At 59.5% G+C, this 22,370-nt stretch overlaps 1 protein-coding gene across 3 annotated transcripts; it reads left to right on the plus strand.

Moving 5' to 3' along the window:
• The first annotated feature begins 1,490 nt into the window (after positions 1-1,490).
• ANKRD13B (ankyrin repeat domain 13B) lies at positions 1,491-22,370 on the plus strand. 3 transcript variants are annotated; one of them, XR_007911249.3, is made up of 15 exons: positions 1,491-1,886; positions 16,222-16,357; positions 16,442-16,566; positions 16,651-16,696; positions 17,290-17,433; positions 17,524-17,713; positions 17,793-17,859; positions 18,627-18,708; positions 19,412-19,476; positions 19,696-19,826; positions 20,001-20,103; positions 20,219-20,371; positions 20,482-20,645; positions 20,718-20,794; positions 20,999-21,136. XR_007911249.3 is itself a non-coding variant. In XM_051824596.3 (15 exons), the coding sequence occupies exons 1-15, from the start codon at positions 1,506-1,508 to the stop codon at positions 21,228-21,230; spliced, it is 2,151 nt and encodes a 716-aa protein (XP_051680556.2). In that variant the 5' UTR covers positions 1,491-1,505; the 3' UTR covers positions 21,231-22,370. The 3 variants fall into 3 exon arrangements, 2 of the variants coding, with proteins under 2 accessions (XP_051680556.2, XP_051680557.1); XM_051824596.3 differs by having other exon boundaries at positions 19,946-20,103; positions 20,999-22,370; XM_051824597.3 differs by lacking the exon at positions 1,491-1,886 and adding an exon at positions 3,294-3,426 and having other exon boundaries at positions 19,946-20,103; positions 20,999-22,370.

The following is a 22,370-nucleotide window of genomic DNA, read 5'->3' on the forward strand; positions in this document are numbered from 1 at the left end:
TGGTCACACCCTTGCTGAATTCGCACAGCGGCAGCAATATGGATGCCCAGGTGCCAGAGGGGCCATGCAGTGTAACCCCTGCCTGTGTCTAAAGATGCATCTCTCCCCGCACGCGTGCAGCTTCCATCTGGAGGGGAGAGAACGCGGCAGTGACCACTGAGCCTGTGTTTGCTGATACCTCCATGTCACGCGCCCCGTGCACTCCCACCGTGTTTCTGGGCTACCGGAGGCGTGTGTACCCGGAGCGCATGCTTAAAACATATTCAGGGGCTGGGAAAATCTTTCTTCTGGGGCTTCAAACGGAGAAGCAGGCGAGGACCGTGGGAGGGGACAGGAGCCGAAGTGCGGGCCACACGTGGGCGCACCCCCGCACTGAGCATGCTCCCCCACGCACGTGTGCCCGGCGTGCACCCAGCCCCCATCCCTGCAGCAGCAGCAGGGCCCTGGGATTGTGGGGGAGAGCAGGGGTGTCCAGGGCCAGGCCTGGGGGCCAGATCCGCGGTGACAGTTAAAGGGAGGGTTTCTCAGGCATCAGGGACTCCTGCTCAGTAACAAGTTAGGAGAAGGGGGAGTCCTTGCGCAGGGGTGCCCGAGTCGGTCGCTGTACCCAGAAGTACCCTGTGGGTGGGCAGGCCCCTTCCCTAGGGCAAACAAGTAATGCTCATGAGTCACACCACCCGAAATACACGCAGAGCTGCCTCCATCGCCTTTCGCCGCAGCCCAGATTGACAAGTTTTGTTTGAAATAGCGATCCACGGGATATATTTATAATCGCACCTTAAAAAAAAAAAATCCCTGGCAGGCCTCCCCTCCCCCCAACAGTCAGCCGCTCAGCTGGTGGGGCTTCTGCACGCTTAGATTCCTCGCAAAGTGTATTGGGGGCGGGGGTACCTCCGCCGCCCCCGCGCTGCGCCCGCACCCAGGAGCCCGTGAGCTTGGAGGCTCCAGACGGGGGAAGGGAGCAGTGGCCTGGCAGCCGGTACCGGGCGCGCAGCCCACGAGCGGCGACCGCCCGTTCACCCCCGATCGACCCCCAGCTATGGAATTTCATTTATTAAACGTCGAGGCGGCTGCTGGCAGCCCTGCCGCTCGGCTGGCTTTGTTTCTCCGCTGTGTGGGCGCGTCTCGAGCACGTGGCCGCCGCAACGCTCGGGCCGAGGGGAAGGCGACCTGGGTGGAGTGTTCAGGGCCGCCTGGCAGGGAGAGCCGGCTGCCCGGGCACGGACCCTCCGAGCCCGGGAGCTGCCCGCCCCCGAGAAGGAAGGGCGATTCGCTCCGCTCCCCCATCCCCAGGGTGCCCTGGGGACAACCTGGGAGTGGCCCTGGCGCGGACGCGGCGTCCACAAACTTTGTCCCTGAAGCCCCAGCCCTGTGACGGCGAGGCTTCCGGGCTCAGGGAGATAAAAGCGCTTCTGGGTTTCCCTGTGGAGATGTCACTACCCCCACGAAGCAGGTTAGCTGAAGGAGAATCACACACAAGGTTCTAAGGACAATTTAATGAGGAAATGTGCAGGCATTTCTCGCGGTCGCTCCTAGACAGACGCCCCTCCTTTCCGGAGCCCCCTCCCCAACGCCGGCCGCAGCCACGACCCTCTGCTGACCCCTGGTGGTGGAGGCGGGCAGCGCCCGCGCGCTGCAGCGACGCCCGCTGGCTCCTCCCCGGCTGGAGTGAGGGGCGAGGCGGCGCGCTCCGCCCTCGTCCCTTCCCGCCCGGGCCTGGCACCACCGCAGGGTGTGCAGCAGGCAGGAGAGACCACACAAAGGAACCTGAGCGAGGCGCAGGGAGTTTGCAAGCTTTTGCTGGCACCTCCCACACAAAACACTTCTTGGATCGTCGTTCCGAGAAGGGCTGCGGTGGAATCCCTTATCCCTCGCCTTGCTCGAAGGTGGGCTCGGGAAAGCGCCGAGCCTCAGTCCGCCTGGTGGGGGTGGGGGTGGTGGGGAGGCGCCTATTCCAGGGCAATTACTGTCCTCAGCTCACCCCCACGACGTGGTGCCCACAGGCTCACTTTAGAGGTGAGTGCATCGAGAAACAGAGAATTCAGGCCGTTTGCTTAAGGGCAGACGGTGGGCAAGGAGGTATTGGGATTTCGGTATCTGTGACATCATGGTCCCTCCTTCCAGTCCTTCCTGCCCTCGCAACTGGTGGCTCGCGAGACAGATTCCACTCTTACCACGCCCTCTGCAGGGGCCGTTCTGGAAATACCTCTGCGCCCGATCTCTGGGACCAGGGGCGGAGGTGGGCAGCTGCCACCTGCTGCTTCCTCTGCCCAGCCTCACTCTGGCTCCTGTGGAGGCCAGGGTGTGGAGGGAAGGCTGTGTTCTCCCGGCCAAATGGGACATTCTCTTTTCCGTGCCGTCCGTAAAGACGGAGTTGGATTTTCTAAGAAGAGGGGGAAGACGCCTAGGAAACACTCCAGGTGCCAGGTCCCTGGCTGCTCCATGTCCCGCACGCCTTCTCGGGAGTCCCCATCAGGCACCCGCTACTGGGAATCCGGATCTCTTTCTACAGCCCCTGGGACCAAGCTCAGTTATGAAGGCCACACCGCACCCCCCCCCCCGCCCCCAGGCACGTTCCAGGGAGGCCTGTGGCAGAAAGCCAGCGAGCGGGGGTGCGCCCCAGCCCACCTGGAGTCCGGGCTCCGCCTCCGTTCTGGCCGGGCCTACCTCTTGGCTCACCCTTATGGGATCAGGGCCACCCAGTGCGGGACCCTCTCCCGACACCTGCCACCCTCAGTTCCGCCAGGCGGACTACAAGTCCCATGATGCCACGGGGCCTAGCTGTAACCCTCTCTGCCGGGGGCACTCGGATCCCCACTCTCTCCCCCGCATCCCCGCGTCCCTGGCCGGCCGCTCAGGCTGAGGGCCGGGCTATGCGGCTGCGGGGAGCCGGGTGCTGCGGGCGCGCGTCCCTGCGGCGGCGGCGTCCCCGGGGCCCGCACCCCGTGCGCCCCCGCTGCGGGTGCCTGCTCTCTCCGCGGAGCCGAGTCTTTGTGTGTGGGGGTGTGGGAGGCGAGGCGCCACTCCGCGCCGCGCCGCCGAGTGCCCGCTCCCTCCCCGGGCGGGTGGGGGCCTCGCAGCGCCGCCCGCCGTCGCCGCCGCCTCGCGAGGACGCCCGCCGCCCGCGCCGCCCGCACCGCCTGCACCGCGCCGGGCGCGCCGCCCCCGCCCGCCGCCGCCGCTCGCACATGCCCGAGCCGCAGCCCTGCGAGCAGGCAGCGCCCGCCGCCCGCCCCGCGGCCCCGGGCCCCGGCTGCGGCGCCGTCCCCCCTCCCGGGCCGGGCGCGGCGGCCCCGGCATGAGGAGCGGGCGATGATCCCCGCCAACGCCTCCGCCAGGAAGGGGCCCGAGGGCAAGTACCCGTTGCACTACCTCGTGTGGCACAACCGCCACCGCGAGCTAGAGAAGGAGGTCCGCGCCGGCCAGGTAAGAGCGCCGTCGGGGCGCCGGGGACCCCGCGGCCCGGCACGCCCGTCCGGCGTGGGGCAGGGGCGCGGCGCGGGCTGTCCCGCCTCTCGGCCGAGTTAGCGGCGCCTCTTTGTTTGCAGCCGTGGCTTTTGTGCTGGTTGACTGGGAGCGGCCCCTACCCGCTCCCACCGGCCCGGACGCGGGCGGCCCGCACGTGTTCCCCACCCTCCGGGAGCCGGGCTGGGGTCGCCGTGCCCCCTCCTGGGCCAGGGCAGTGAGGGCTGCAGGGAGGGGCGGCCCGCTTGGTGTGTGTGTTCCCTGTGGTGGGAGGGTCCGCCCCACTCCGTCGAGCCGCGACACCTCCCGCGTGAGCGTGCGGAGGTGGGAAAGGCCCGCAGGTCGAGGATTGGGGGCCAGGCTGTGACACTCCCGGGCATCCCGGCCCCACCCAGTGCCCTTTCCCTGCGTGGTGAGCGCTTCCTCCGGCCCTTTAGCGCAGAGCCCCTGGATCCCTCAGCCCCCAGCCCGGGGAGAGAGGCACTCTCCGCGAGTCCCCGAAGGGGCCTTGTCCAGGTGCTGAAAGGCGCTCTCCTGGCGGCTGGTGCTGAGGAGGCGGGGGTGGGGGGTGGGGGCCCCCGGCCGCAGGCAGGACTGGCGGTTCTGCAGGGTGAGATCGCGGTGGGGCCGGGTGGGTCAGCCAGCTTCAGGGAGCAGGGAAAGGTGGAGTCTCTTGGCTATTCTTCAGCACGAAGGCAAGCCCAGGTCACAGACTGTGCCCAGTTCTGTCCTTGGCACCCAGGCCACAGGTAGGCACCCATGGCACAGGTGACCCACCCTGCAGGGAGGGCAGCAGGAGCCACAGCTGGGCCCAGTCTGCCGCAGGGTGAGACCTCCCGACTTGGGCTGGGAGTGGGTAGCTCCGAGTTGCTACCCACTGAGGGCCAACCCAGCAGCCGGCTTCCCAAGGGAAGCAGGGAGGTGGAGGTTCACCCCCTAGTCCCCAGGCCAGGGGCCTCATGCAGTCTCCCTAAACGTGGGCTGGGCTGGGCTGGGCTGGGCATCCACCCCCTTCCTCCTGCCTCTGCTGAGCCGGGGGCTCCCCAGACCCGCTCTGCTTACCCTTCAGAAAGGAAGCGGCTTGTGAAGGGGGAGGGAGGTCAGCGTGCCCTGGGGAACCAAGATGGATGAACAAGGCACCAGCCTTGCCCTGGAGGAGACCTGGTGAGGCAGGCGTGTCCTGGGGATTACAGAGCCTGGTGCCAGGCGCCTGGCTCTTCTCGGCTTTCCTCTCCACTGAGGGCAAGAGGCGATGAGCTGCTGAGAGAGGCTACAGCTGCAGGGAGTGAAGTCTGACCTGAGAGGGACTTCCCAAAGGTCCAAGGGTTGTTAGGGTGAAGACCGGATCTCCAGGGGGCCTCCGTTCCACTCTCCCGTCCAGGAGCTGGGTGCTCTTTTTCCTGCAGACACTGGAGAGAGGCAGCAATGCCCTGGATGCCCACATGGCCTGTCGCTCAGGCCTCTGCCGAGAGGCCTGGAGGCAGCAGCCATCTTGCTGGGGTGAGGTCGGTGGGGAGCATGAGCGGCTGCAGGTGGAGGTAGCTTGGGGCTGCTGGGTGTGCCTGCTTCCCCTGCCCCCCGCTGCCACAGGAACCAGCGCCCAGTTCACCCCCTCCCCACCCTGGTGAGTTCCGTCTCTTTGAAATGAACCAGCGCCTGCCCTTCATCCAGGCCAGGGGGAATATAGGGCGCCAGTTGAAGTTAACCCCTGTTCACCCACCATGGAGCCAAGCCAGCCCTCTGCTTCCTCCAGGGGGGCCCAGGGGAAAACCAGGCCTTCTGGATGGGAGAGGGCCCTAGCTGGCTCTGCCTCCTGCAGGGGTGACCTGAGGGAGGCCACTTGATAAGGCTCCTGCAGGCCCCTGGCCTCCCAGCAGGGAGGCCCTGACCACTGGTCCTGCTGGCACCAGCTGCCACTGAAGCAGGCAGGCTTCCCTGGGCACGCAGAGGCCGGGTCTCCCCATGCTTGGCATAGCTGTCGCGGCTTCACTCCACGAGGCCCTCCCGTGGGCAGGCTTGGCAATGCCGACTGGTCACGGAGGGGGTGTGCACAGCAGCCTGCAGAGCGGGGCACTGAGCCTGCTCAGCATCCCCGCCTCCCGGCTCTTCTGAGGGCTGGCAGCAGAGTGGGTGGGCAAAGGGGTGCTGGGGTGAGAGGAGGGGGCCTAGATGGCAACCGGTGGTCCTGGTGCCCTGCCTCCTGCCGAGTTAGGAGGGGATGGGCCATTTCCCCTGTGCCTGGCATGGCCGGGAGGCGGGCACAGCCCTGGTTCTGGAGTCACAAGTCCCTGGGGTTCCTTGTGCGGTGCAGGAGGGTACGGGTTAGACTGCAGCTCCCTGTGGGAGGCTGGGGAGCAGCAGGCTTCCCCTGGCAGCAGACTCAGGCAAGCTCGCTCTCTCCTCCTGGGGCTGCTCCGCCATGCTCCTCCTTCCTGCTTTCCCCGCTCACCCTTCCGACCTAGTGGCACGAGAGATGGGGTTGTGGGCCTGATGCTCAGGTGGGTGCTGTCCTACTGGAGGTGACAGCTGTGTCCAGGTCCTTGGGAGGCACCTGTGAGCCCTCCCCCCCTCCCCTGAAGTGGACCGTCCTGGCTGTGGGGCATCACCACATCTGGCGAGCTAGGAAGCTCAGGAAGAGAGCCACAAACCCCAGAAACAAAAATCAATGCGTTCTGGAAGGAGGGGGAGAGGCCGCACGGGACAGGACTAAAGGGGCCGGAGGAGTCCGCAGGTGCTGCCCCCACTAGCTCATAATCTCCCTCAGCCAGAGTGAAGGTCCCACTCCCCTCCCCCTTGAGCAAGCTCAGGCTCACCTGTCCCCCTACCCGGCAGGTGACAGAGCTCAGAAGCAGTGACCAAACTAGACTCCTGCTATCTTCCCTGAGGCTTGGGACAAGGGGCAAGGAAAGGACCCAGAGGCCCAGCAGGCGAGGCCCAGCGGACGCTCTGGGCCCAGTGCACTTCTCCAGCACCCACGTCTAGTCTGTACGTGGTGTGTCCTTTTAGGATTGCATTCTACAAAAGGATTCTGCTAATGCTACTGGCGTTTGCAAAATGCCCTGCTATGGCATGTGGGTGTGAGGGGTGATCATGGGCAAGTGTGCTGGCAAGGCACATATATGATGCCCATGAGACACCTGCAGAGCTAGAGGGCAGCCAGGCACGCATGTGCACGTCCACTGAGAGGTGTGCCTGCACGGTGTGTGGGGCGGCAGAGGCATGAATGAGTGCACCCCCATGGTGCCCATGCTTGTGTGCACCTGCCTGAGGGAGGCCAGGAGGCGGCCTGCCCAGAGCCCCAGCCCTGACCCAGCCAGGTCCTGCTGGGGTGAGGAGTCTCCATTCTCTTGGCGGGGAGGTCAGGGTGTTAGGTTTCACGGGAGACCTTTTCATTCGGGCAATTAAATAGCTGTAGGCCTTTGCTGAAGAGATTAATGAATTCTCCCACCTGGGCCCAGGGCAAGGTGCCACCTGCACAGCAGGCCGTGTTCTGGCCAGGTGAGGACAGCAGCTTTGGGGCCTGGCTGGTGGATGGGGTCCACATCGGCCCTAAAACAGTGGTGCCCTGGGGAGGGCTGAGTGGGGGCGGATGCTGTGCCTGGCAGTGAGTGCCAGCTTCCCTCTGGGGCCTGGAGCTGAGGCACCTGGGAGGTGGGGTGGCAGGCAGCATCTGGGGCCCTGGGCCGAGTGGGGCACCCTGCCAGCTCCCTGAGGCCTTGTTAGCAGCAGCAGCAGCATCTGGGGCACGGCCTGGTGGCTCAGCTACAACCTGGCATGCTCTGTAGAGCCGTCGCCACCCCCACCTGGGGGCTCAAGACTCCACCCAGGTTGGGATTCTGGGCTGCCCAGCTCAACCCCTAACAGACAAAGAGCAAACAGCGCTTTCGGGGTGTGTGGGAAGCTGGTGCAGAGGAATGGCAGGGGGAGCCTCACCCTGGCATCCTGCAGCCTGCAGCTCTGAGGCCGCCGGGGGTCAGGCACACTCTTGTTTGAGCAGATTTAAAAATGAAGAAATGCCAACGGAGGGGTATAAGTTATGCAAATAATTTAAACATTTAACATGTTTTATTTTTGACGAAGACGTTCACACTCGTGTTTTAAAATATTGAACTGTTGCTAGAAGGCTGACGGTGACAGCAGCATCCCTCCTGCAGGGCCCGGTTCGCTCCCTACAGGCGACCGCGACCGCTGTTCCCCCATCATTCTAAAGATCCACTGGCAGTGACTCAGTGTATCACCTCCCTCCCTCCCTCCCCTCCCCCACCGCCCCCCAGCACAGCCACCCCGCCTCCAGCTGACGGGTGCTGGCCCGCGGGAGGGGTGTGAGGGCTGGGGGGTGGCAGGGCGCAGCAGGGATGTGGCTTTCTTCCAGGGGAGGGCCGCAGGCAATGTCAGGAGAACTAGAGCGGCAGAAGGGACAGTGGGTGAGCAGCAGCTGCCATCTCCGGGCTTCTTGGTGACATCTGAGCAGCAGCCTAGGCGAGGCGGCCCATTTGGCACTGCTGTGGCAGGACACCGGGCCGTGGGGAATCTGTAAGGAGCACTGGGCTTGTCCTCTGTGCCCTGACCTGGGGCCCTGAAGGACCATGCCAGGGAGACCTGAAGCCAGGGCAGAGAGAAAGGCCTGCTGGCTGTATTGAGAACTTACTTTCATGGGAACTACTCAGTCCCGCGAGACCTGACCCACTCTCGCCAGGGGGCATGGATCCCCCGGGGCCGGTGCCCCTGTGACGTAATCGGCCTCACTAGGCCTCACCTCTGAAAGATCCCCGTTCTCAGTGTTACTGTCGTGGGGACCGAGCTGCCAGCATGGGATGCCTTAGGGGCTGCACGACACCTTTCCCATAGCAGCCGGTCCCAGGGAAGGCCGGCGACTTCCAGCAGAAGTCCAGGCCCCCATGGCTGTGCACAGAACAGGGTGGGAAGCATGGGGGCGAGTGACATTCCACAGCATGGGTGCAGCTGCGGTGGGTGATGTGCAGGGCAGACAGACCAGTGAGCAACGGCGTGGTTGTGGCCAGGCCGGCCGCGTGACAACGGAGAGGACTGCAGGTCCATTTTGGAGGTAGTGCGGAAAGGTTCTGCTGATGGATTAGGTGCGGACAGATAAAGACGGTTCCAGAGGATTTCTTTTTTTCTTCACCTTTGAGAGCGCAGTGAAGCGAGGAGGAAGTGTTTACTGCGCTGAGAGAACTGGGGCAGGTGCAGAATGCAGAAAGCCAGGGACAGTGGGGGAAATCGCTCCGGAGTGATGGACGCAGGGAAGGAGCAGTCGCGGCAGGCAGGACGCCCCATTTCATTTCAAGAATTCACTGATGTTTGCCTGCTTTCCTGAGCGTGGAGGTTGCTGTTTCCCCTGGAAAGTTTTCTTTCTTAATTAAAAACATTTGTATCGCCTGTGTTGACAGTATGTGCTGGATTTTCGGCATCTCTTCCATACGTCTGGGCTTACTTCATGTTGGAAGCTGTCCTCCAGGGTCCGTCCCCTTTGGCTGGTGGGGCATACTGAAGAGAGGGGTGTGGCACTTCCTGGATGTTGTGGTGGCGTGCTGGCCTGTTCACGGGAACACCCCCAAAAGCTTGTATTCACAGGTCTTTGGGGCCTTTAGTTTCTCCCAGGAATGATTCGCCCATCTCCTGCTTGGGTGGGGAGAGGGGTGGTATTCCAATCTGGCTGCCAGCCGCTCAGGATCCGAGGCAGGGAAGGGGCTGGGGCCTCATTGGTCACCAGTTTGCAGCCCGATGACTTCATCCTTGGCTGAGGCCACTGTCTTGGAGTTCAGCATGTCTGCCCACTTTATTAGATTGGGGAAGGAACCAGCGCCTTGCCTTCAGCCCTGAAACCTATCCACCCCCCCACCCCCCGCATGCTGTTGCCACTGCCAGCAGGGCCTGGCCTTCTGGGATGCAGGGCGACCTGGATTGCTACTCCTTGGGGTTCCCCCATGACCGCTGGGTTCTGGCTTCCTCTGCCCCCTCCCCCGCCCAAGGCTCTTGCGATGCCTCAGCCGTTCTCCATGTTCTAAAGATGTGTTGGAATTTCTCATTTGCTGACATTTCCTCCCTTTATTCTTGCAGGTTTTAGATATTTTACTGACATTCTTATACTTACAAATTTAACATTTTTGGTGCTCTTCATTCCTTTGTGTAGATCCAGGTTTCCATCTGGTATCATTTTCTTTCCACCTGAAGAGCTCCCTTTAACATTTCCCGCACATCTTTTGGTGATAAATTCTCTTAGCATTTGTTGATCTGCAAAAGCCTTTATTTCCCTTTCATTTCTGAAGAATATTTTCACTGATATAGAATTTAAGGTGGAAAGTCTTTTTTCCCTCTCAGTACTTCAAATATTTCAGTAGATTGTCTTTTGGCTTACATAGTTTCTGAGAAGTATGTAGAGTTTCCTGTGTTTGTTCTTCCACACATTCCCATTTCTTCTAATGCTTTTTTTTTTTTAAATTTTGTTTATATAAGAGGTAGAGTTACAAAGACAGAGGGAGAGATAGAGAGAGGTCCTCCATCTGCTGGTTCACTCCTCAAATGGCTGCAACGGCCAGAGCTGGGCTGATCCGAAGCCAGGAGCTTCCTCCAGGTCTCCCATGGGTACAGGGGCCCAAGCACCTGAGCTGTCCTCTGCTGCCTTCCCAGGCCATTAGCACAGAGCTGGATTGGAAATGGAGCAGCCAGGACTCGAACGGGTGCCCATATAGGATGCCAGTGCCATAGACAGAAGCTTAACCCTACTACGCCATAGCGCTTGCTCCTCTTCTAATGCTTTTCAGACTTTCTTATCACTAGTTTTCAGCATTTGATTATAATGGATCTTGGTGTGGTGTTCATGTGTTTGTTTTGTTTGGAGTTCATTGAGTTTCTTGGTTCTGAGTTCTGTGGGTTGTATTAGTTTCCACAGCAAATTGTCCAAACTGAGTGGTTTCACACAACAGAACTTTGCTGCACGCATTTGGCACAGTGGTTAAAGATGCCTGCATCCTGTATCAGAGCACTTGGGTTCAAGTCCAAGTTCTCCTTCTGATTCCAGCTGCCCACTAATGTGCACTCTGGGAGGCAGCAGGTGGTGGCTCAAGTACTGGGGTTCCTGTCACCCATGCGGGAGATGTGGATTGAGTTCCAGGTTTAAGGCTGCAGCCTGGCCAAGCCCCAGTTGTAGCAGATATATGGGTAATGAACCAGTGGATCTCTCTCTCTCAAATAAATAAATAGGGATGTTGCACTTTGGCGCAGTGGGTGAAGCTGTCATTTGGGATGCCCGCATTCTACATCAGAATGGCTGGGACTGAGTTCTGCCTGCACCTGATCCAGCTTCTTGCTAATGCACAACCTGGAAGACAGCAGATGATGGCTCAAGTATTTGGATCCCTGCCACCCAGGTGGGAATCCCAGATTGAATTCCTGGCTCCTGGTTTCAGCTTGGCCCAGCTCTGGCTGTTGTGGGCATTTGATTTCTCTTTGTCTTTCTCTCTTTCAATTAAATAAACATATAAAAAGACGCTTGTCATTGGATTTTGATTCTACCAGGATAATCCAGGATGATCTCCTCTTGAGATTCTTAATTACATCTACTCTAAGTAAGGTCACATTCATAAGTTCCAAGTGTTAGAATGTGATACGGACATATCTTTCAGGGAGGGGCACCACCATTTCACCGACTACAGCAGTTTCTTTCTTCTTTTTTTTAATTTATTTGACAGATAGAGAGTGCGAGAGACAGAGAGAAAGGTCTTCCTTCCATTGGTTCACCCCCCCAAATGGCCGCTACGGCCGGAACTACACCGATCTGAAGCCAGGAGCCAGGTGCTTCTTCCTGGTCTCCCATGTGGGTGCAGGGACCCAAGCACTTGGGCCATCCTCCACTGCCTTCCCGGGCCACAGCAGAGAGCTGGACTGGAAGAGGAGCAACCGGGACTAGAACTCGGGGCCCAATATGGGATGCTGGCACTGCAGGTGGAGGATTAACCAAGTAAGCCACGGCGCCACCCCCCCCCCCTTTTTTTAAAGATTTATTTATTTATTTGAAAGGCAGAGTTACAGAGAGGCAGAAGCAGAGAAAGAGAGACACACTCACACACACTCTCTCTCTCTCTCACACACACACACACACGCAGGTCTTCCATCCACTGGTTTACTCCCCAGATGGCTGCAATGGCTGGAGCTGTGCCGATTTGAAGCCAGGAGCCAAGAGCTTCTTCTAGGTTTCCCATGCAGGTGTAGGGGCCCAAGGACTTGGGCCATTTTCCACTGTTCTCCCAGGCCACAGCAGAGAGTTGGATCGGAAGTGAAGCAGCCGGGACTTGAATTGGCACTGAAATGGGATGCTGGTGCTGGAGACAGCAGCTTTACCTACTAAGCTACAGCACCGGCCCCACCACTACAGTAGTTTTAATCAAACTTGGGAAAATTGTGGCCATTTCTTTAAATTTGTCCTATTTCCCCTCATTTCCTATCCTGTCCCCTGGCAGTCCAATTGCACATATGTTAGTGTGCTTGACAGTGTGCCACAGATTACCAAGGCTCTCTGGCTTTTCTCAGCACCTGCTTTCCTCTTCTGTGCTTCTGTCTGTATAGTTTCATTGCCTTGTCTTCAAACCTTCCCTGAAGGTTGTATTCTGTAGGGTGTAATTTACTGCCTATTCCACCCCATGAAGTTTTCATTCCAGATACTGTACTTGTTATCTTTGGGTGGTCCATATCTTTCCCAAGAAACATCTTGTTTATGTTTTTCTTTAAATTCGTAAGTACATTGAGCCATCCATCATCTTTATCATTTCTGAGTCTGTTTCTCTTAAATGATTTTTCTCCTGGTATGGGTTGTGTTTTCCTATGTCTTGGCATGTCCAGTAATTTTTAAATGGATGTTGGACATTATAAATATGATGGATTTTGCTGTCTTCCTTTAAAGAGGATTAGGCCTTGTTCTGGCAGGCTAAGTAAATTACTTGCAAATTAGTTTGATCCTTCTGAGATTAATTTTTTAATCTTTTAGGGTGGGTCTAGGTGGGCCTTTTCTTTTACTTTGTTATAGGTGCATTTTTTCTCTAGGCGTAGTTCAGTCCGGTGCTAAGGTCTAACCTGTCTGGAATCTATTGAAGACATTGGGTGATCAACACTAGCAGGTTGGAACTTGAATATCTTCCTGCCCTGGGTGGGCTCTGAAAATTTATCATGTTATTGCTCCTTTTTGTCTGGTCTTGTTGGGTTCCATTATATTCAAGTGAAGTCTAGTATTCAACAAAGCCCTAGGTAGATTTCTAGAGTGATTTTTTTTTTAAATAGTGTTATTTATTTGAAAGGCAGAGAGATACTGAGAGAGATCTTGCATTTGTGGGTTCATTTCCCAAATGTCCACAATAGCTGGAGCTAGGCCAGGTGGAAGCCAGGAGCCTGGAACTCCATCCAGGTCTCCCACATGGGTGGCAGGGACCCAAGTGCTTGAGCCATCACCTGCTACCTCCCAGGGTGTGCATTAGCAGGAAGCTGAAATCAGAAGCAGAGCCAGCGAGGTGATGCATGGTGCCAGTGGGTCAAGCTGCCACTTGCAAAGCCAGCATCTCATATTGAAGTGCTGGTTCAAATCCCAACTATGTAGCTTCCCATCCAGCTCCCTGCTAATGTGCCTGGGGATGCAGTGGAAGATAATCCAAGTACTTGGGGCCCTGCCACCATACAGAAGGCCCAGATGAAGCTCCTGGCCCTAACAGTTGTGACCATTTGGGGAGTGAACCAGTAGATGGAAGATCTCTCTGTTTCTCTCACCCTCCCTCTCTGTGTAACTTGCCTTTCAAATAAATAAATATATATTAAAAAATAAAGACCAGGGACGCTTTTTGTGGTACAGTGGGTTAAGCTGCCATCTATGATGCTGGCATCCCATATGAGCACTGTTTCAGTCCCCGCTGCCCCACTTTTGATCCAGCTCCTGGCTAATGTGCCTGAGAAAGCAGGAGAAGATGGCCCAAGTACGTGGGAGACCCAGAAGAAGTTCCTGGCTCCTGGCTTTGGCCTGGCCCAGCCCTGGCTGTTGTGGCCATTTGGGGAGTGAGCCAGATCTTTCTTTTTCCTGTGTCTGTCTGTTTTAACCGCTGTGCTGTATGCCTGCCTGTGTTTTTTGTTTTTGTTTTTTCTTTTTGCATAGCTCACTCTTTTCCACAACTTGGTCCTGCAGCTTCTAGCTACCTCAGCTTCCCTAAACTCCTGTCTCTTCAGCCCAGTGAGACCACCATGCTCTGCTGGGGACTCCCTTCCCTGAACTGCAGTCTAGAATGTTCCTCCAGACAAAAACCCAGGGAAGTCATAGGGCTCACCTTGTTTGTTTCCCTTAATTCAGGGATCACGCATGGTCCTAGACTGCCTGTTGCCTGAAAACAACTATTTCATATACTATACATTTTTTTTGGACAGGCAGAGTTAGAGAGAGAGAGAGACAGAGAGGAAGGTCTTCATTCTGTTGGTTCACCCCCCCAAATGGCTGCCACGGCCGGCGCAGTGCATCGATCCAAAGCCAGGAGCCAGGTGCTTCCTCCTGGTCTCCCATGTGGGTGCAGGGACCCAAGCACTTGGGCCATCCTCCACTGTCCTCCCGGGCCACAGCAGAGAGCTGGACTGGAAGAGGAGCAACCGGGACAGAACCCGGTGCCCCAACTGGGACTAGAACCCGGTGTGCTGGCGCCGCAGGGGGAGGATTAGCCAAATGAGCTGCGGCACCGGCCCACATATTTTAAGTAATAGTTTTTGGGGCCAGTGTTGTGGTGTAGTGGATTAAGCTGCCATCTGCAATGCAGCATCCTGTATAGATGTCAGTTAGAGTCCTGGATGCTCTACTTCAGATCCAGCTCCCTGCTTATGCACCTGGGAAAGCAGCAGCAGATGACCCAAGTGCCTGGGCCCTGCACCCATGTGGGAGACCCTGATGAAGCTCCTGGCTCCTGGCTTCAGCCCTGGCCCAGCCCAAGTTGTTGTGGCCATTTAGGGAGGGAAGCAGCAGATAGCAGATTATCTATCTTTTTTAAAATTTTACTTATTTGATGGGGCCGGTGCTGTGGTGCAGTGGGTTAACGCCCTGGCCTGAAGTGCTGGCATCCTATATGGGCGTTGGTTCTAGTCTCTGTTGCTCCTTTTCCAATCCAGCTCTCTGCTGTGGCCTGGGAAAGCAGTAAGAAGATGGCCCAATCAGTGGATGGAAGATCCCTCTCTCTCTCTCTCTGCCTCTCCTCTCTCTGTATAACTCTGACTTTCAAATGAATAAATAAATCTTCTAAAAAATTTATTTACTTGAAAGAGTTAGAGAGAGAGGTAGAGAGGTAGAGAGAGAGAGAGAGAAAAGTCTTCCATCTGCTGGTTCTCTCCCCATATGGCCGCAATGGCCGGAGCTGCATCAATCCAAAGCAAGGAGCAGGAGCTTCTTCCTGGTCTCCCGCGCAGGTGCAGGGGCCCAAGGACTTGGGCCATCTTCTACTGCTTTCCCAGGCCATAGCAGAGGGCTGGATTGGAAGAGGAGCAGCCGGGACTCAAACCAGCGCCCATATGGGATGCTGGCGCTTCAGGCCAGGGCTTTAACCCGCTGCGTCACAGCGCCGGCCCCTATCTCTCTCTCTAACTCTGCCTTTCAAATAAGTAAAATAAATCTCTAAAAAAGTTATAGTTTTCTCATTGTTTATGGGAGGAAGGTAATTTAAGTTATCTCACCATGGTTGGACTAGAAACCTTTTGATGGGATTTTTTTTAAAATTATTATTATTATTATTTTTTTTTGACAGGCAGAGTAGACAGTGAGAGAGAGACAGAGAGAAAGGTCTTCCTTTGCCATTGGTTCACCCTCCAATGGCTGCCGCGGCGGGCGCGCTGTGGCCGGCGCACCACGCTGATCCGATGGCAGGAGCCAGGAGCCAGGTGCTTTTCCTGGTCTCCCATGGGGTGCAGGGCCCAAGCACCTGGGCCATCCTCCACTGCACTCCCTGGCCACAGCAGAGGGCTGGCCTGGAAGAGGGGCAACCGGGACAGAATCCGGCGCCCCGACCGGGACTAGAACCCGGTGTGCCGGCGCCGCTAGGCGGAGGATTAGCCTAGTGAGCCGCGGCGCCAGCCTTGATGGGATTTTAACCAAGTTTTGGGAGAGAGGAACTTAGATGCATACCATCCATTCACTGTAGTTAACTCGAACCCTAGACTCCTGAGATATACTTAAATATTTATGCTTGACAAACATACGCTTTTATCACACGACAAAAGTCTCACGCAATGGAATCGTGCTATTCAAAACATAATGATGGGATTTATCCAGAATATTAATGTACAGGCACAGGACACGGGTGGGAATGGCAGCACGAGCATGTTCTTTCATTGCTGCCAGTGTATTTATTTCCGCGGTGGTTGGCTCTGCCTCGTGCAGGGGTAATGTCAGCCCGAGTGGGCCCCTCCTGAAGGAGCAGCCTGGAAGCCCGAGGAGAGGTCGGGCCTCAGGCACCTGCTTGACCTGCAGCCTCGCTGCCCATGCTTCAGTTGCGGGCAGCCCACTTGGCCCTAGGGGAGGGAACCTGGCCGGGGGGCTTCGCCAGACAGGCAGGAAAGTCTTTCCACTCCTACAGTTACCTTCTGCCCCAGCTCTGAGCCCCTTTCCAGTGTCCTGGTTCCGACTTTGCGTCTTTTCCATCGCCCCGTAAGAAAATCAGGGCAACGTGGAGGTTGCTGCCTGTCTTGGGGCTGCCCCTGGAGTGACCAGAGCTGCATCTTCAACTTCTCCAGGTGGACATCGAGCAGCTGGATCCCCGTGGCCGGACTCCCCTGCACCTGGCCACCACACTGGGGCACCTCGAGTGTGCCCGTGTGCTCCTGGCGCACGGCGCAGACGTGGGCAGGGAGAACCGCAGTGGCTGGACAGGTGGGTCCCCTGCTCAGCCTGTTTCTCAGTCGCCTGGGGGTGGCTGGAGGGTCCCGCCATCTGACACTGCCTCGCCTCCGCCAGTGCTTCAGGAGGCTGTGAGTACCCGGGACCTGGAGCTGGTGCAGCTGGTGCTGCGGTACCGGGACTACCAGCGCGTGGTGAAGCGGCTGGCGGGGATCCCCGTGCTCCTGGAGAAGCTGCGCAAGGTGAGGCCAGCCTCTCTGCCTCCGTGCCGCAGCCTGAGCTGCAGCCCTAGCACAGGCCTAGCCCCTGTGCTTTGCCTCCTCCAGGCCCAGGACTTCTACGTGGAGATGAAGTGGGAGTTCACTAGCTGGGGTAAGAGGAAACCTTTGGGGCCTCGCCGGGTGCTCGCCCACCCCGGGACTGGCTTGGTGCTCCCTGCCTGGGGCCCTCCTCCCATAGCTCTCCCCAGGCCTCCTTCTCATTCTTTGGCTCCCAGCTCAGTGGCACCGCCTCTGCAAGGCCTTTCCAGACCATCCCAGACACTGGCTCGACCCCATTGCTATGTCCTTACTTGCTTATTTATTTATTACTCATAGCTCCAAGAGGGCAGGAGTCCTGTCTTTTTCAATTCCCAGTGACTGGAATAGTGCCTGGCGTGCAATAATGTTCAATAAATATTTGTTAGAAGAGTGGATGAGAGATTGAATGAACTAACACGTGGCGGATGCTAGAGAGTAGGTGGTGCCCAAGACAACCCCGTCCCCGGCCTCCCAACCTCAGGCTGCACACAGACAAGTGAACGTGGTCTACACTGGGGGTTGGAGGGTGGACAAGAGGCTGCGCTCCCACTACTTTCCTCTCCCTTTCCTGGCCACACCACCGACCTCTACCCCCATGTCCTGAGCTGGCCCAGGCTGGGCAGGCCGGGCAGACAGAAGCCACCTCTGACCTCTGCTTCCATCCAGTGCCCCTGGTGTCCAAGATCTGCCCGAGTGACACCTACAAAGTGTGGAAGAGCGGGCAGAACTTGAGGGTAGACACCACTCTCCTGGGCTTTGACCACATGACTTGGCAGCGAGGGAACCGCAGCTTCGTCTTCAGGGGCCAAGGTCAGGCCTGCAGGAAGCGGGGCAGGCTAGGGAGGATGGGAGACTGGCCCACGCCAGCCCTGACACCCTGTGCTGTTCTGTGGCTGGCAGACTCAAGTGCCGTGGTCATGGAGATTGATCATGACCGCCGGGTGGTGTACACAGAGACTCTCGCGCTGGCAGGGCAGGACCGGGAGCTGCTGCTGGCGGCTGCCCAACCCACTGAGGAGCAGGTGCTGAGCCGGCTCACTGCGCCTGTTGTCACCACGCAGCTCGATACCAAGAACATCTCCTTTGAGAGGTGAGTGGGCAGGGTCTTGGCCAGCCTTGAGCCAGCCTGGTGGGGTGCCTACCTCACCCGGACTTCTCTGCTTCTCTAGGAACAAGACTGGCATCTTGGGCTGGCGCAGTGAGAAGACCGAGATGGTGAACGGGTATGAAGCCAAGGTGAGGCCTCAGCTCTCGGGCGCCGGACCCAGCCACGCTCCTGCCTCCAGCAAGCTGGGCGGGGGCCTCCTGAGCAGCCCAGCCCAGCCTTGGAGGGGCAGAAGAAAGGGCATCAGACTCATAGCCAACTGATGAGGATGGCTTTTGCTGAGCCCTTATCAGAGTCACATTCAAGGCACCACCGTGCCATTTTAGATGCAGGCATGGATGGACACACATACGTGGATGAGTACAACTGCTCATCTAATCCTCATGGGCTTTACTATTCAGATGGGTGTTGTTGCTCCAGGTTCAGGCCTTTACCCTTCCACTGCCTCTGTCACTCTGGGACTCCCACATCGCTCGGTGCCTGGTGCCACTGATGCTGCAATGTTCTGTCCACGTTGTCTCCACGGGGAAGCCTGCCCTGGTTCTGCAGGCTTCGTTAAGGCCTGCGCTGCCCTGGATCCCTCCGAGTTCTAACTGTCCCTAGACGGCGAGCCTCCTGGAGGCGGGGAGGGATCGTGTCTGGCTTGTTCACTGTTACGTTCCTGTCCCTGCCTCAGTGCCTAGCACACGCAGTCTTCTCCAAAAAAAAAAAAAAACCTCTGTTGAATGAATAAGTGAATGGATGAATAATTTCACCTATTTATGTGCCCAAAGGCCTAGGGACTGGAGCTAAGAGCTCCGCCAGAACAGGTTACTACAAGGAGTGTTCGGAACGCCTTCGGGGGCAGGGTGTGGCGGCACCAGAGCTGTCTCTGAGCCCTTTTCTCATCTGTCCCCAGGTATATGGGGCATCCAATGTGGAGCTCATCACCCGGACTCGGACAGAGCACCTCTCAGAGCAGCACAAGGGCAAGGTCAAAGGTAACAAGGCAGAGATGTGGGGGGGGGGGCGAGGGGTTTGCAGGACTGGAGGAGCAGCTCCCACTTCAACACCTTCATCAGTATCCCCTCTGTCAAGAGCCCGGACAGTTACTCAGGGAAACATTTCAAGTGCTGGCTCCTAACGATTGCTGCAGTACTGCTAAGAAGGTTCTGGGGGCTCGTTCGAGCTTGGTAGAAAGGCATGCTATCATCAATTGCTAATGTCTGCCCTGCTGGATTTGGGGGAGGAGAAATGTCTACTGGCCATTCTAGTCTAATGGGACATCCCCTAGGCTCTCCGGGTGTCACTTAACCTGAAGTGCAAAGATAGAATTTCTCACCGGGGAACAAAACAAAATCATTAATAAGTGAAAACACACAGAAACGCGGGCATCTTCCAGAAGCACTCAGCAAACGCGGTCACTTACTGCCCCAGCCTCTCACCTGGGGAGTGGCACTGCGGGAAGTCTCCCCGAGCCCTGGGTCTGCTCTGATCCCAGCAGTGCTAGCAGCGGTTCTGGCCTTGGCCGCTCACAGTCCACAGCACCCCTTGATGAAGGTGCTGGGGTCTGTGGTGTGGGTGAGCACTGCGTCTTAGGAACCGCCTCCCTCCCGGGTCATGGGTGTTGGCACGTGCATGGAGGCGCCCAGGTGTGCCTGGGGCTGCAATGTCTATGTCTCTGAGATGCCACATTTCTTGTAGGCTGCAAGACGCCCCTGCAGTCCTTCCTGGGAATTGCTGAGCAGCATGGGGGTCCCCAGAACGGAGTGAGTGTGTGCGGGGAGCGCCCCTCAGTGGAGGGGTGTGGGTGTGGCTCAGGAGGCATCCTGCTTAGCAAGGCCAATGTGGACGTCTTCTCCACAACACCCAAGGCCATGGCAGCCCCACACAGGCAGGGGGGACGGCTTGGAGGCTCGGTGGTACCAGATGGCTGACCCGGCATCAGGGACTGAGGAGAGCTCACCGGCCCTCCCCATGTGGTGCAGACCCTGACCACTCAGACTCTGAGCCAAGCCAACCCCACTGCCATCACTGCAGAAGAATACTTCAATCCCAACTTCGAGCTTGGCAACCGGGACATGGGCCGCCCTATGGAGCTGACCACCAAGACGCAGAAGTGAGGCCCCTTGCTCCTGCCGGGGAGGCGCCGGGGGCAGAGTGGGGGCTGGGCAGGAGGTGCTGGGAGGCCGTGGCTTCCTGCAGTGTCCCTCACCCCTTGGGATCTGGGGGGGGCAGGTTCAAGGCCAAGCTGTGGCTGTGTGAGGAGCATCCCCTGTCCCTGTGTGAGCAGGTGGCCCCCATCATCGACCTCATGGCCGTCAGCAACGCGCTCTTTGCCAAGCTCCGGGACTTCATCACGCTGCGCCTGCCCCCTGGCTTCCCCGTCAAGATTGGTGAGCCCCCTGCGCCATTTCGCCTCAGCCTTCCCGGAGGTCAGGCGCGGCAAGGGGGCAGGGCTGAGGTGTGAGACAGCGTGAGGGCGGCGCCCGACCGGCTCCTTCTCCTCAGAAATCCCGATCTTCCACATCCTCAACGCGCGCATCACCTTCGGGAACCTCAACGGCTGCGACGAGCCGGTGCCGTCGGTGCGAGGCAGCCCCAGCAGCGAGACCCCCTCCCCCGGCAGCGACTCCTCGAGCGTCAGCAGCTCCAGCTCCAGCAGTGAGCCCCGCCCCGCCCCCTCGGCGCCCACCCGCGCGGTCCCCCCCACCCCGCGCCCCCGCGCCCCACCCCGTCCCGGCTCCCGCCTGACCGCCGCCCCGCGCCCCCAGCCTCGTGTCGCGGCTGCGAGATCTCCCCCGCGCTGTTCGAGGCCCCGCGCGGCTACAGCGTGCTGGGCGGCCAGCGGGAGGCGGCGCCCCGCGACGACGACGACGACCTGCTGCAGTTCGCCATCCAGCAGAGCCTGCTGGAGGCGGGCAGTGAGTACGACCAGGTGCGTCCCCGCGGCCGCCCCGGGCCTCCTCCGTCGCCCGCGCCGCCGCGGCTGACCCCGCCCTCCCTCCAGGTCACCATCTGGGAGGCGCTGACCAACAGCAAGCCGGGCACCCACCCCATGTCGTACGAGGGCCGCCGACAGGACAGGTCAGTGTCCGCGAGGTGGCGCCTGGCGGCGGGTGGGGACGAGACCCGAGGCCTCCAGGCGTTGACTCACCGGAACGGACGCGGGGGCCGGGGTCCTAGATGCTCACGGGCTGCGGGCTGCCGTGGTGCTGGTGGAGGGGGCGGGCCGCGCCGTCTCGTCTCGCCGCCCCGGCAGCCCCCGACGCGCGGCCTCCTCGCCCCCAGGAGCGCCCCGCCCACGCCGCAGCGCCAGCCCGCGCCCCCGGCGGCGTCGGGGCCCAGCCCTCGGCCCAGCCCGGGCCCGGGTTCTCGCGGTCACGTGTTCCGGAGCTACGACGAGCAGCTGCGGCTGGCGATGGAGCTGTCGGCGCAGGAGCAGGAGGAGCGGCGGCGGCGCGCGCGCCAGGAGGAGGAGGAGCTGGAGCGCATCCTGAGGCTCTCGCTGACCGAGCAGTAGCGCCCCCTGCCGCGACCCTCGCCCGCCTCTGGCGGGACCCGCCCGCGGCCCAGAGCGGGACGCGCCTCGGCCGCGCGCCTGCTGAGATGCGGCTGGAGAGGAGCCACCGCCTCGAGGCGTAGCAGCGCGCCGGGCACGAGACACGGACAGGCTCGCTTGGGCGCGGGGTAGCTTTCCCAGCCAGGGCCCTGGAGGCAGCTGGCACGGCCCGGACCCCCCCTCCCCCGCTTCGCTGTACCCTGACTCCTAACCCGCTGCCCGGCGCTCGCATCTGCCCAAGGGCGGCGCCAGGCAGGCCGAACGCGGAGACGAATCCTCCGAGGAGCCTTGTCCCCGTCCCTTGCTCCTCCTTTCTGCTCACCGGCCCCACTCCAGGACTCCGCCCCTGAAGCCTTTGCATCCCTGCCCTTCTCCCCTGGGAGGCAGCTGAGCTCCCTGCGTGCTGTGTCGCTGCTTTGTCCCAGACACAAACCAGCACGTCCAGGGCCCAGCCCCTCCCCCACCCCGGCATTTCAGCGTCAAGTGCACTTAGCGGGGTGCCCGGCTCCTCCAGCCCCCACACCCGTCCTGGGTCTCAGGGTGGTCCCAGCTTCTCCTTGGGCAGCCGGAAGTTGGAGTACTAGTCGCCAAGGCAGGGAGCGTGTCCAAGGTAGCCCCCTGGCCTGGGTCAGGCCTGACTCCCTCACGGTGCCTTGGAGAGTGGGGGGCATATGGGGCAGGGGGCGAGCGCTAGACCCGACACGACTGGATACCAAGGGGTCGCCCAGGGCCCTGGCACCACCACCTACCCCTTCCCACCAGCTGCTGCTAGCCCTCTGTGGTTGTGCATCCCACTTGCCCTCACCAGGGGCCGACTCTCAAACCCTTCATCCAATGGTGCTAACCCCAGGCTCTCCCTCTGCCCCGCCTCACCCACCCAGAGAAGCACAGACCCCGCCAGGGGCAGAGGGCCCACTGCACACCCTTGTCCGGGGCCTCTCTCGGACTGGCCTTCCGGGCTCAGCCACTGGGGCTCAGAAGGGACACAACAAGGGGACCGAAGAAAGAACACCACAGAGAAACTGTTCTTCCCACTCCCTTCCCTGACGCCAGGGGCACCAGACTGATTGTGAGGCACAAATAAATCGGCTTCAAACCGGA

Source organism: Oryctolagus cuniculus, chromosome 17 (genome assembly GCF_051225735.1).
Source record: "Oryctolagus cuniculus isolate XC-2025 breed Fujian yellow rabbit chromosome 17, ASM5122573v1, whole genome shotgun sequence".
Classification (NCBI taxonomy): Eukaryota; Metazoa; Chordata; class Mammalia; order Lagomorpha; family Leporidae; genus Oryctolagus; species Oryctolagus cuniculus.

Excerpts from the sequence above, each read along its gene's own strand:
- ANKRD13B (XM_051824596.3), top strand. The coding sequence starts at position 1,506 with ATGTGCAGGCATTTCTCGCGGTCGCTCCTAGACAGACGCCCCTCCTTT. Across the intron at positions 20,646-20,717 it reads CGGGCAGTGAGTACGACCAG|GTCACCATCTGGGAGGCGCT; the intron begins GTGCGTCCCCGC and ends CCCTCCCTCCAG. Across the intron at positions 20,795-20,998 it reads GAGGGCCGCCGACAGGACAG|GAGCGCCCCGCCCACGCCGC; the intron begins GTCAGTGTCCGC and ends CCTCGCCCCCAG.